General features: G+C 39.2%; 2 protein-coding genes across 2 annotated transcripts; both read right to left on the bottom strand.

The window, feature by feature from the left end:
- Positions 1-128: 128 nt before the first annotated feature.
- Positions 129-8,017, bottom strand: ess2 (ess-2 splicing factor homolog). Its single transcript, XM_012849370.3, has 10 exons — positions 7,630-8,017; positions 6,773-6,941; positions 6,581-6,664; positions 6,260-6,429; positions 4,998-5,115; positions 4,712-4,845; positions 2,003-2,105; positions 1,678-1,787; positions 1,475-1,590; positions 129-1,342 (listed from the first exon to the last, which is right to left on the bottom strand). The coding sequence occupies exons 1-10, from the start codon at positions 7,771-7,773 to the stop codon at positions 1,063-1,065; spliced, it is 1,428 nt and encodes a 475-aa protein (XP_012704824.2). The 5' UTR covers positions 7,774-8,017; the 3' UTR covers positions 129-1,062.
- Positions 8,018-9,258: 1,241 nt separating this feature from the next.
- Positions 9,259-11,489, bottom strand: LOC105915309 (homeobox protein goosecoid-2). The gene is made up of 3 exons (XM_012849374.2): positions 11,155-11,489; positions 9,609-9,853; positions 9,259-9,456 (listed from the first exon to the last, which is right to left on the bottom strand). Exons 1-3 carry the CDS (start codon positions 11,375-11,377, stop codon positions 9,379-9,381), a joined length of 546 nt encoding a protein of 181 aa, XP_012704828.2. The 5' UTR covers positions 11,378-11,489; the 3' UTR covers positions 9,259-9,378.
- Between the last annotated feature and the right edge of the window lie 664 nt (positions 11,490-12,153).

Raw genomic sequence — 12,153 nt, 5'->3', positions numbered from 1 at the left:
CACAATTTTTTAATAGTCAGCAGAGTTGGTCAAAATCTTCCCCAAGCAGAGTTAATAGATTTTACTGTCAGTTATCAGAAACACCAGACGGCAGCTGTAGCCAATGGTGGATTAAGTTACTAGATAGGGGCAATGTTTTTTTTTTTTTTTAATAACGCCAGGTTGGTATAGAAAGCTTTATTCCTGAAATAGATGTCACTTTAAAGTGTATATTACTCCACTTTTCTAGACGATTTGTGTGTATCTACATGCTTAGTCTATGAATTCCTGTTTCTTTGGTGTTCAAAGACGTCTGTTCCAAATGGTAAAGACATGAGAGCATTTTAATCATGCAAATCCAATCTCTCAATCCTCATTACTCCGGAAATGGACACAAGGCCCAAAACTTGTTCGATCTACCGTCAAAGCAAAAAGGACCAACTATTACTTTGTCCTGTGAGCAGAACAGTAAAGGAGAGATAAAAAAAATCTTCAAAGCTCACGAGTGACATCTTGGGGTTGCCATGTGTCCATTTCAACCTTTACTTTTAATTTAATTCTGTATGCATCATTCTATATACCATCATAAAGTAAGGCTCAATTATTCATGTAAAAATGAATGAAACATGATTCTCGACCAAATGACCACATTAACTGCAAACCTAACGGAGTCCATGCTACGTATTGAATAGAAAAAAAAAAACCCAAAGGTGTGATATTCTGTAACATTTGTACGTAACGGCTACAGAAACTAACATGTCGTGGTTGGCTTTCTGGTCTTGTGTGTTTGTGTGATCTTCAAAAGCCACACAAGATCATAATAAATATACATAACAATCTTACAATTTCCATTTGAAAAAGAAAAAAAAAAAAAAGAAAAAAAAGTGAAGAAGATGCATTTAACAGGGACGTCATTGAATTTACAAAAAACATTAGAAATTCTTCAGACATTTCTATTAATATGTTTTTTTTTTTTTTTTTTTTTTTACATAACTTAACCAGAGAAATCCCTTTCTGGGAATTTTTTAATGAAGATTCCTTTTAACACAAGTCCTCAACAGTTTGAACAGAGAGCAGCTTCTCTTAGAAAAAGTCTGAGGCTTTGCGTCTCTTGGGAAGCTGCAGCAGATTGTCCGTGAGCGACGTGAGGTCCTGAGAGCTCGGCGTCTTGGCTTTGGAGGGCGTCGGCGTTCCTGTGGGAGTGGCCGGTCCGGCAAAGGGAGACTTGCAGGGAGTGACGTTGTGCGATGGCGAAGGCGTGTAGCTCGCCCGCAGCGCTTTGTCTGTGTATTTGCTGGAAGTCCGATTCACTAGCCGCTGCAGGGCGGGTGTGAGAGCCGGGCTCAGACCTTTAGGCGTAAGACTGCAACGCAGAAATAAAGGGTTCACTTAGTTTTTCAATTTTTCTCGTTGAATACATCATTAGAAGAAACGGGGAAAAGTCTGACAGAGCAAGTGAACTCCAACGTAATATATTTGAGGTAAATCTCATTACCTTGCAAGGTTCTCTGTAACTCTTCTCAATGCCTCCTGTTTCTTTGCACGATTTTTAGCAGCAGCTTCGTTAGCCATCTTTAAACCCAGCCTCTCTCGTCTTCCTGGTTCGGGAATCTTTTAAACGCACACACATTTTTTATAAACAAACAATTCAAAAACGAATAATGCAGAGATACAATACAAAAAGGTGATATTTCTAACCTTGAACGACGGGCCGTGGTTTCGCTCTATGTATGGCGAGTCTGATCCGTCCAGACGGAACGGGGTGCTCTCAATCTCACCCCAGGTCATGAGAGGAGAATCGGCGACACCTGGAAAATATAGCAGTGGTATAAGCATAGAAGGGTCTAGAAGTCTGCCTCCAACAAACACAGACCAAGCAATAAAATAACGCCTTATTAAACTGGAAGGGACGGCCGACGCACGCCAGCATGAAAGTATCAGATCATCATTTTGGATCATCAATTCAATCGAAAAGAGTTAAGACAAAAAAACATATGTCTCACTATTTTGCAGACTCACTCACCTGGTGCAGGTGATGGAGTCCTTTCAAAACCATATCCATTCACTGTTGGGGATTCGTGTGGTATGAGCTCCTTCCCATCAGGTCCCACTTTACCCTGTTTGAACTACAAAAATCCCACAATGCATCAGCAAGACCATTTAAATAAACACTAAATTAGGGAGAGTCTATGTATTCATATCACAATTAGGCATGGACCAGCTATCTTTATCAGCATATATGAATACCTATAATCAATTTTAAAAGAAAAAAAAAAAAACTTTCAAGCATACAAAATCATACAGCTTAAAGCGTCATTAGTGAGATGCCCAGCCACATTAACCTGAATCGCCTCCAACTCAGAGGAGTGTAGTTTTGCCCCTCCCCCACGTGTTTCTGTGTCCTGCTGCCTGAAGAAAGCCTGCTTTGTTTCTCCTCGACTTACAACACTTAAAAATTGGCTGTTTGGAAAAATCTTTGGACACTTATGAAGCAGCACTCATGCTAATTATTAGGTTAACACAGTTATAGAATAAAAAAAACAATCAATAAATGTAATGGATACAACAATTAGAAAGACATTTTTATCATGCTGTGACCAAAGCTAACTTGCGATCAATGTCTGACATATTTAGAAAGAATATTCCGTAGTGTGATAGCTGCTACGCCCTGCGTCTAATCAGAGCTGTTACGATTTGAGAGGCTCCACAGATTATGAACGGTGCTGCCCCCCAGGTAAAAAAAAAAAAAAGAAAAAGAAAAAAGAAAGAAAGAAAGAATGATGTTTTGGATTTGGGAATCAATTGTTGTCAGGGATGTTCGGTTTGTTTTATCGTAACAAACACGTCGGCCCACCATGCGTCGAGGACTGTGAACAAGTGCGTAATCAGCTGTGTGTGGGTCCGATTGCACGGCAGGCACAAACCGCTGACAGCTTTCATTATTGGTCTTATTGTGGCAGCATAAACCATGACTGATAAATAAGTTACACCCAAACACATTTACAAAAAAACTTTTATTTATTTGCCTGCAGAAAATAAATAAATATTTTCATTATTCATTAAAGGATGTTGACATTTGATTAAACCGATTCATCCAAATATAACTGTTTAATTTATTACTGGACAATTTTTTATGAAACTTATTTTGATCGTGGTTATGTTTCAGATGGATTTTAGAGACAAGCATGCTGCTGAAAGGCTGATTTACTTTGTTTTTATTAATTACAGCCGGTGCTGTAGATGGATATCAGCAAACGCTGATTAAGTTGCTTGTTGTCGGACATTGTAAGCGATTTAGTAGGAAACGGTGATCGTACAATGTGCACACATCAAATTTAATGCCGTAGCGAAGATTATTAAATCCACGTCACACAGTGTGTCATGAAGTAGTTTTATAAGATTTGCACAGTGCATACTGACTGGGCTTTAAAGGAACACTTTTCAATCTTGGAATAATAATATAGAGGAAGTTAAACTTCTGGACAATTGATCAGGTCAGCTCAGCAGTAGAGCAGGTTGGTAAATGAATGCCTTTTAAAGGAAAGGGTCTGGAGAAGCTGTGGTGATCGGTATGACTGGTTTGGTGGTGGCTCAGTGCTGGTCTGGAGACGTATATTCATGGAGGGACGTGCAGACCTGTGCAGGGTAATTTCTGACACCATGACTGCCATCTATCGGGGTGAAAACCTCAGACCCTTCACAGGTTAAGTGGGTCCTGGGTTTCTCCTGGTACATAATGCCCAGTCTCATGTGGCAAGAGTATGAAGGCAGTACCTGGAGGATGAAGGAATAAATCCCTCTGACCTAAATCCAATAGAGCATCTCCAGGACATCATGTTTTGGTCCATCAGACACTACCAGGTTGCACATCAGGCTGTCCAGGAGCTCAGTGATGGCCTGGTTCTGGAGGAGATATGCCAGAAGCCCCGCCGTTGTCAGACACGCATACAAGCATGTGGGGTTCCATACAAACTAGTGGAGTAACGTTTTGAGTTGCTGCAGTGACATTTCAGTAAACTGGACTAGCCCGCCACAGCAGTTTGTCAGTTTTGCTTTTCAGTGACTTTGGATTAAAGCTGTAGTTGGTAATCCTGTTCATACTTTTTGTTATAATGGGTGAAACGATCCTTCCATCCTGACAGTAGTCAATAAATTATGCATTCAGAAAAAGGCGGATAAAATTAGATCTCTGTAGGAGCTGCAGGCCTGTAAAAACTATGACCAATCTCTGCTGTTCAGTCTGAAGGGCAGAGATTGGTCATAGTTTTGGTCCTGCTCTCACCCCCCTATGTCCATCGAGCTCCACAGGAATCGCTTTTTCGCCTTATCTATCGGTTGTCCTACATGCCAATCATTCTGACGCGCTCACGTAACGCCAGTGTGCGTGCTCGTTCCATATTAGTTTCAGTTTGCTCGACGCACATGCGCACTTCTAGCGTTTATGTATCCGGTTAGCTTCGGTGTTAGCCCTTCATTGAAGCTCCGCTGCTCTCACCCTCACCGTATACTCTGAACATGGCCGGAAGTCGCAAGAAGCAAACCACGTTCATGTTTATGAGAAGCAGAGGAAGGCCTCAGTAGAAAGAAATAAGACCAGAGTGGATTTGGGAGATTTTTTTTCATGCGATCCCTCTGAGGAGCGGAAGAGCAAGTAAGACGGTCTTGCGCATGCGCAGTTATTCAAAAAGGGACTCGGAGAAATTTAATCACAGCCTGGCAGTAGTAAACATACCTGAGCGTTGAGGGCTGCAGCCTGTTGAATTTGGCTTTTGTTCAGTGCTTTGCTAAATGGATCTCCGACAAACCGAGTGTTCTTGTGCACTACTTCTCTTGGCTTCTTAAAAATTGCATCGTCATCTTTAACACCTAGGAAAATAGGTAATAAAAAAAAACATGATTTGAGTCAAACATTCTGAAAATATTTTACATCACCGTCTAGAAAATGTGGTTAAGGAGACATAGAACAAAAAAAAGAAAAGAAAAAAAGAAACAAGGTTATCTGAGTTTAACATTAATACCCTCTGGATAATACATCAAGGCATTCTTCGCTTTGTACTCCCACGTCTCGAGCCCCGCTTTGACACATTCAAGAGCAGCTTTCTCCATCGATGGGAGGGCGAGGTTCTCCTCGTGGCGCTGTAAAAAAAACAAAAAAAGACCAGAGATGACTTGAATCGTTTCAAACGGTTGATGGCTACCTTCCTGCAACAACACCATAACTACTGACCCTCCCTAAGAAAAACAACACCACTGAGATTGATGGGTTTTAACGTGTCTTTCTTCAGAGTAGAACGTTTCAGTCACATTTCCAATTTCAACTCTTTCTTCAGTTAATTTGCTGTTAAAGCAAACCACAAAACCACGTGCAAACAATCATGTTTTACAGCTTTTTTTAAATTTAAATCAAAGAAGGTCATAATTATCTGATTCTGATACTCCCCACACTTCGACTCAGTCCAACTATGAACTCATCTCGAAAAGAGTTTTTTCTTCCTTTAGATGATTTGTTTGGGTGGCAACATCTTAGGGATTAATGCTGTTCAGCCATAAGGCAACACCTACAGCTCCATCAGTTGTTGTTATGACGCAACATCTAGCTAAGAACCTGTAAGCCGACAAAAACACTCTATGCTACGATAGGACCGGAGGCTAGAAGCGCAAATTAATCTGTCCTCAAAGAACACCTTTGAAGCTGGAGTGTAAATTATGTGAGGTTTTTTCAACTTGAACATGTGTGATTTTTCACGGTGATGGTGCCGCTTGACGAAAGAAGTGGAGCACGAGAATAGAAATAGAATAGAAATATCCTTTATCGCCCCTCCGTGGGGAAAGCCAGGTGTACCAGCAGCAAAGCGAAAGGCGAATCAAAGCAAGCAGATTCAAACTACGGCAAAAAACTATCAAAAGAGAAAGTAAGAACACAAAACTTATTTTCCAAACAAATGCATCAAAAACTCAGAGGCTTTCTTTAAATATGAATCAAATCTAAAACACAGAATAACATCTTTATTCTGAAAGCTGTGTTACCATGTTGGGCTCAGGATGCACACATAATAATAACACTTATACACATCATGTCTGTGGTAATGCACACATAATAGTATTAATCTTAATATCAAAGTGTAGATATGACAGAAAAATCACTATGATAACTGCTTAAACACAATCTAGTTTCCAGATCATCATTACTAAAAAAAAAAAAAAAAAACATACTTCCAAAACTAAAAAAAAACTTTAACTAACACATCTCCTTAATTAAAAAAAAAAAATCAACACCAACCTGTTTAAATTCAGCCTCTGCCTCATACAACCAGGCGTGCTTCAGTTTATCCTTGTCGTCTGCCAGATCCATTATCTGCTCGAAGGAGGCGTTATCTTCACTGGTGTTTTTAGCAAGAAAGCGATCCAAAGTGGGCAGCTGTTTTTCGTCTTTGTCGTTGTCCTTCCGCTCTGAAAAAAAAAAAAAAAAAAAAACATGGCCCAAGAGAATATGGGTCAGTTACGCTACTTTCAATGTATTTCTACTGAATTAACATCAACATCGTAAAAGCAAACCGAGCGCGAGCAAACACTTTGTGAGAATACATTTGTCTCGACTTACCCACGTCTGACATTTTATTGCTGTAAGTGGAGGAGGGCGAGCCTGCGTGACCCACTGGTGTCTCAAAGCTGGCGGGGGTCACATCTTGCATATTGGCAAAAAGAAATGAACAATTAAATCACTCATGACCGCCCGAAAATGTTATTGTACTAAGCACAGATGCTCATTTCATTTTGAAAATGTTCCTCTTACAAGGTGCAGAGGTTTGTGGTGTAGACTTATTCAACGATGATCCATATCTAATGGATATCTCCCTCATCCTCTCAAGGTCTCCATTTTCCTCCGCTTCAAGGTATTCCTTTTGCGCTTGAAGTTTGGTGACATCCGGGAAAAAGTCCCTTTGGATAATCTTCTCCAAGCTCTGTCAAAGGCAGCCAAGTAAAGAAGACAGATGGGCATTAAATTAACAACCAATATTAAAAATAAATATAAATACAATCTGAGGCATGATAAGAAACCACTCTTCAGAAAAGATTTACTAATCAAGCTTTTCCCGTTCATCGCCGATTCCCCGCTTTCTCTGAGGCACAACATTACAATTCTGATTTTTGAGCAACTCAGATTAGGATTATAGCATTGATAAACTCTTTTACAGGAGCAGTAGGTTTGAATGCTGCAAACATGATTAAGGAATGTCAAGATCATCACAACGAATACATTGAAGCATCTCTCCCTAACCATTTATTACTTCTCTAAAGTCTATGAAAGACAGTAATGCTGGTTTGATCACATCCGATCATGGGAAACTGATTGCAGAAATGAGCAGAAAATTATGCGATGTCAGCATTTCCTGTTGCACATGTTCACCTGTATGAACTCAAGCAGCCCACATCCTAAAAAAAGATTATAAAAACCGCTATACAACGTCATGTAACGATTACGTATGTGTAAACATATCCAGCTCCTGTTTCTTACAGATTTACAAGGTTAGGTTTGTAAGCCAAAACGTCTGAAACACGCACACATCTTTGAGGACGTGTTTACATCTCGGGGCCAAGGGCGTCTCTGAATCCGTTTTGCCGCTACAGACATTGTTTTAAAGTATTTACCTGAATATAATCCTCTTCGTCGAGAACTTTTCTATTCAGCTTCCCCTTCTCTTGCTCCTCAGGTTGACATAAGGCCATCGTTGTGACCGTTGCAGGTACCAGAGTCCCGGACAATGCCCTCCTCACACTGGCGCTACCCTCCATTTTGGAGCCGCTTAGCCTTCTAGCTTAAAGGCTAAGGGCGACACTGTCGCGATAAAAACAACTTAAAATGTTAACAAATAGTATATTGCAGCACAAAAAAATAAAGATTCAACCTCGGGTTAAGGCTACAATTATACAAACACTAAACGGAGAGCCAACGTTGCTAAGTGTAAGGTTTTAGCTAGCCTAAAGCCAGTACGCAACCGTGTAAACAACGTAATTGCGTATGTCTGAGTGATTGCGTAAGCGGAAGTCCATTATTTAGAAGAAACTTCCAGAATAAAAGCAATGGCAGGACTTTTTTTCTCCTTCCTTTTTTAAGACGAGACATAACAACATAAAGAAAGACTCCAATGGATATAAATTAACATTAAAATTATGTAAAAAAAAAAAAAAAAAGAAAAAAAAAGAAAAGGAAAATTGAGCTAAGATTTAAACATTTATAATCTCAATTTCCTTCTAAATATAAGAAACTCCATTTTAAAACAATTGCAAAAAAATATTTTTCAAATTAATTAATTTATTTATTCCTAACCTTATTTGATTTTGATAAATGTCACTTGTCTAAAACTGAGAATGAAGTAACAGAGCACAACTTGTTTTAGTTTTATCATTACGGGGTTCAGACTGTTTGGAAGTCAGTACATGTAGGAGGATTGAGTGGTTGGTTCTCTTTACCAGTATTAAAGGATTTGTTTTACTGTAATTACTGGATTGATCCATAGAACAATGTGAAATTCCAAGAAATCCAGGGAAGATATAAGAAGATCAAAAATCATCAGGTCAGATAATGTAAGTGCATGTTATTCAAGAAGAAATAACACCTTGACATTGTCTTGATGAAGACCAAAACTGCCCCCCCACTCTCAGATGAAATTAAACTTATTGCAGGATGGTCAGGTATGCCATCCACTAAGCCTTCCAAGAATACGTAAATAAATACTGTAATTTGTTTGCTATGATACAAAGGAACTGATTGTTATTAGAGTCTGATCACACATATAAAGACTTTAAATGTATTTTCTACATTGTCTACATTGCATTGGTCCATGCACCAACACCGATTCAATTGACGTTTGACCGATAATTATTAGTTCAACATTCATCGTGAAAAAATTGTCTATTCTTGTTAATCATTGGACAATGATTGTAAATAATTTCAGGAGCTGAATAACCAAACAGAAACACAAATACTTCTTCCTTTAATATTTTGCTGCACACTGTGTCTCAGAGTTGTTGGAAAGTGAAATATTATAAATCGTTTAATTTTTTTTTCTGATGTAGGATTAGTTTAGCTGATGGGTGGTTAACAGATAACATAGTAATGAAAGTCTCTGATTAAAATCACAAAGAAAAGAAGAAGCAATAATACAAAATGTTACTCCATCCTTTGAAAAGTGATATTTATTAAACTGCATGCAGACTACAAGCAAACCCTTTGACATTTGAAGTTCAATGCTTGTTTGATAGACATATCTTGTGTACACTCCTTGACTTGGTCAAATAATAATAATAATCTTGGCTATTTGTCTAAATCATAAGCAAAAAATATCACTTGAGATTTTTATATTTTTCCACATTGCTGCAGATTTGTATGAAAAAAAGTTAGTTTTCAGTGTTTCCCACAACAAATGAAAGTCTTTTCTGACGCCTCCATTTTGCTCTTCGGTTTTTAAACCAAACCTGTAAGAAATAAATGAAAGACAGAATTATCCCCTAATGCCTCACATTTTTTTCATTTGCAATATTTGACAGGTTGTGTTCATGTTCTCAGAATTAACGGAGAGTCAAACATCTCCATCCAGAATTAGCAGTACATGCAGCTGCTGTCTTACTTCCACTCTTTCTTCCCTCAGGTGAGTTTGCTGTGCAAGTTTCTCTCTTGTGTTCACGTCTGGATACTGGTTCTGGAGGAACAGCTCCTCCAGCGCATCCAGCTGTTCCTCGGTGAAGATCGTACGGTGACGCCTGGTTCGTCTCTGCACCGGGCCTCCCTTAGGCTGCTGCTCCTCCCTGTGAACCTCCCCCTGCCTGGCCGTCTCTGAGCTCATGGCTGCAGGGCTCCATCCATACTGACAGGCTGCGGGGAGATTTAAAGAGCACAGGTCATCGGATTTCTGAGTGAAAATTTCAAATGCACATTTCTGAAACAACAAAAAAGAGCCTTTTGAGTCGCACCCAGTAAAACAGGAAGTTACTATCATATATGTTGGTGAAGATTCTCAGTCATCCAGGTCATGATAAATCCAAAAAAAAAAAGGTTAAAAAATAAAACTTCTATTCTGAAGCTGAAGACATTTGACTTCCCATCCAGGAAGCTTTCTCAATTCAACATGTTTGGAGTAGTGTGGAGTTCCGAACTACCTGCCGGTGAGGCCTCGTCAGAGCTTGGATTTACATTTAGATTAACCTGGAACCATAAATTGCCACCTCTACATTGGTGGTATCCAAACTTTTTGCCATGTGGGCTGACATTTTAAGGCTGTAATTACTTGTGGGGCACAAAAATTTTATAAAAAAATGCAGCAACTTATTTCATTGTCATTATGTTTTTCACTTGTTCTACAATAAACGAAACATGGAATGTCTTAATGAAAGAGATGGCGTGATCTGATGTAAAAAAAAAAAAAAACAATCAAACAAAATAAAACAAACTTATCTGCACTTCATGCTAGATCCGAAAAAAAAAATAAAAAATAAAAGGGTCTTGCACTTATTGAAAGAAATGTATATTATTTCCGAAATTGTCATAGGCTATTCTCAGCAACAAGAACAGCATATAGGTCACAATTAAAGAAAACAAACAAAAAAACACTTGCTCCAGCAATTCTTAAGTAACATGAGGGGGACCGCAAAAAATCCCACCGAGTGCCACATAAGGCCCACGAGCCACACTTTGGACATCCCTGATCTACTTGAATGCTAACAGAATTTTTGTTTTCATTTACAATTTTTATTGCAAGTGGCCATTTGACACTGAGGTAAATGATAGGCAGACTGGGCTCACCAAAGAGAGTTTTTTACATCTCTCCCTTGGGTCCGGGTTAAATCACGTATTTGAGCAGAAGAATTTAATATCTCTAATTTTGCATTGGTTGGAAGGACTTTGCCTTATAAATTGATGCCTAAATTTTAGCATTCTAAACCTAACCTCATGAGACCTGTGCAGCATTTGGAGGAGTTCTTAGCTGTTTCACGCTTGAGCCTTTTTATTTCACAATATTTCATACATTTCTTGATTTCAGACATGAAACTGACTGTAATTATTAATCCCTTTAACCCTGAACACAACTGACAAGGATAAGTTGTACAAAGGATGGAAAATCCCCCTCAGGGATTCCAAGTAATTTCATGCAAAGACAGTTGAAGGTTTGTACCTACCTTCATGAATGAGGTCCGAGTGGAACATGTCAGCGCAGTGGGAACAGAAACAGCAGCACAAGCAGGCGTGATGCACAGGTTCAGGAGACACCATCTTTTCCTTCAGTCCAAGAACGCTTGCTCCATGCGGTTGTTTTTCTCCAATACCGCTCGGATATTTGCTCAGAATGTTTTCGATGGTGAACGGAAACTTTTGTCTTTCCATCTTGATGAGTCCGTCCATTTTTTTTACGGGAATCGCTTGAAATCACAAGCAGAAATGACGACCAGAAAGAGGCCTGCAACACTGTGATATTTCTCCCTCAGCGGCTCCTCCGGCTCTGCTCCTTCTACAAGAGCAAGTCTGGCCCTTATAGGCAAAGAAAGATGGAAGTAAAACTATAATCCCCCTGTGGACCAGACACATAAAACGGTTGAAACTTAATTCTGAGCTAATCTGGGCAGTTTTGTGAAGAGGTTAGGGAGGACGACAGATTCGGCTAATCTCGCCTCATTCCTTTCTTCGAGAGAAATCAGATTTCACTGCATAAAATGAAAAGTGGAGAGCTCCTGAAATCCTCATTGTTGAGGTTTTAGAGAAAAGGGGATTGCTTGGTATTAGAAACCCGGACTTAAAGATGGACACCTTTGGTGTGGTCTCGGGCTTGTGTATGATGCATTTAAGGATTAGCCTTTGAATCAATTTCATATCACTTATTTTACTCAGCTTTACTGTCAAATGATCTGGTATTAATTTGTAGATTTACTCAGAAAGTGAAATAAAGTAACTCCAAGCTGACATTACCAGTTCATAATGAATTGGTGGATAAAATCTTAATTAAGACGCACTAAAGGTGCAGTTTTAGGGAACGTATCCATGAATGTGGTTCATATTCACAATCATGCATCCTGTGTCTTATCTGTGTGTTGCAGTCTTTTCAGTTTGACTTTGCTGACAATGTGCTCAGCTGAGGTAAAGCTATTACTGGTTAAATTCATCTCCCTCCCAGTAAATCCTGT

This window comes from Fundulus heteroclitus, unplaced genomic scaffold (genome assembly GCF_011125445.2).
Source record: "Fundulus heteroclitus isolate FHET01 unplaced genomic scaffold, MU-UCD_Fhet_4.1 scaffold_217, whole genome shotgun sequence".
NCBI classification, from domain to species: Eukaryota; Metazoa; Chordata; class Actinopteri; order Cyprinodontiformes; family Fundulidae; genus Fundulus; species Fundulus heteroclitus.
Note: the sequence above shows the minus strand (reverse complement) of the source record. Positions and strands in the feature narration are given on the sequence as shown.

Excerpts from the sequence above, each read along its gene's own strand:
- LOC105915309 (XM_012849374.2), bottom strand. The coding sequence starts at position 11,377 with ATGGACGGACTCATCAAGATGGAAAGACAAAAGTTTCCGTTCACCATC. Across the intron at positions 9,854-11,154 it reads CTCGGACCTCATTCATGAAG|CCTGTCAGTATGGATGGAGC; the intron begins GTAGGTACAAAC and ends ATCTCCCCGCAG. Across the intron at positions 9,457-9,608 it reads TGAGGGAAGAAAGAGTGGAA|GTTTGGTTTAAAAACCGAAG; the intron begins GTAAGACAGCAG and ends TATTTCTTACAG.
- ess2 (XM_012849370.3), bottom strand. The coding sequence starts at position 7,773 with ATGGAGGGTAGCGCCAGTGTGAGGAGGGCATTGTCCGGGACTCTGGTA. Across the intron at positions 2,106-4,711 it reads CTGCAGCCCTCAACGCTCAG|TTCAAACAGGGTAAAGTGGG; the intron begins GTATGTTTACTA and ends GGATTTTTGTAG. Across the intron at positions 1,788-2,002 it reads GACTCCATCACCTGCACCAG|GTGTCGCCGATTCTCCTCTC; the intron begins GTGAGTGAGTCT and ends TATATTTTCCAG.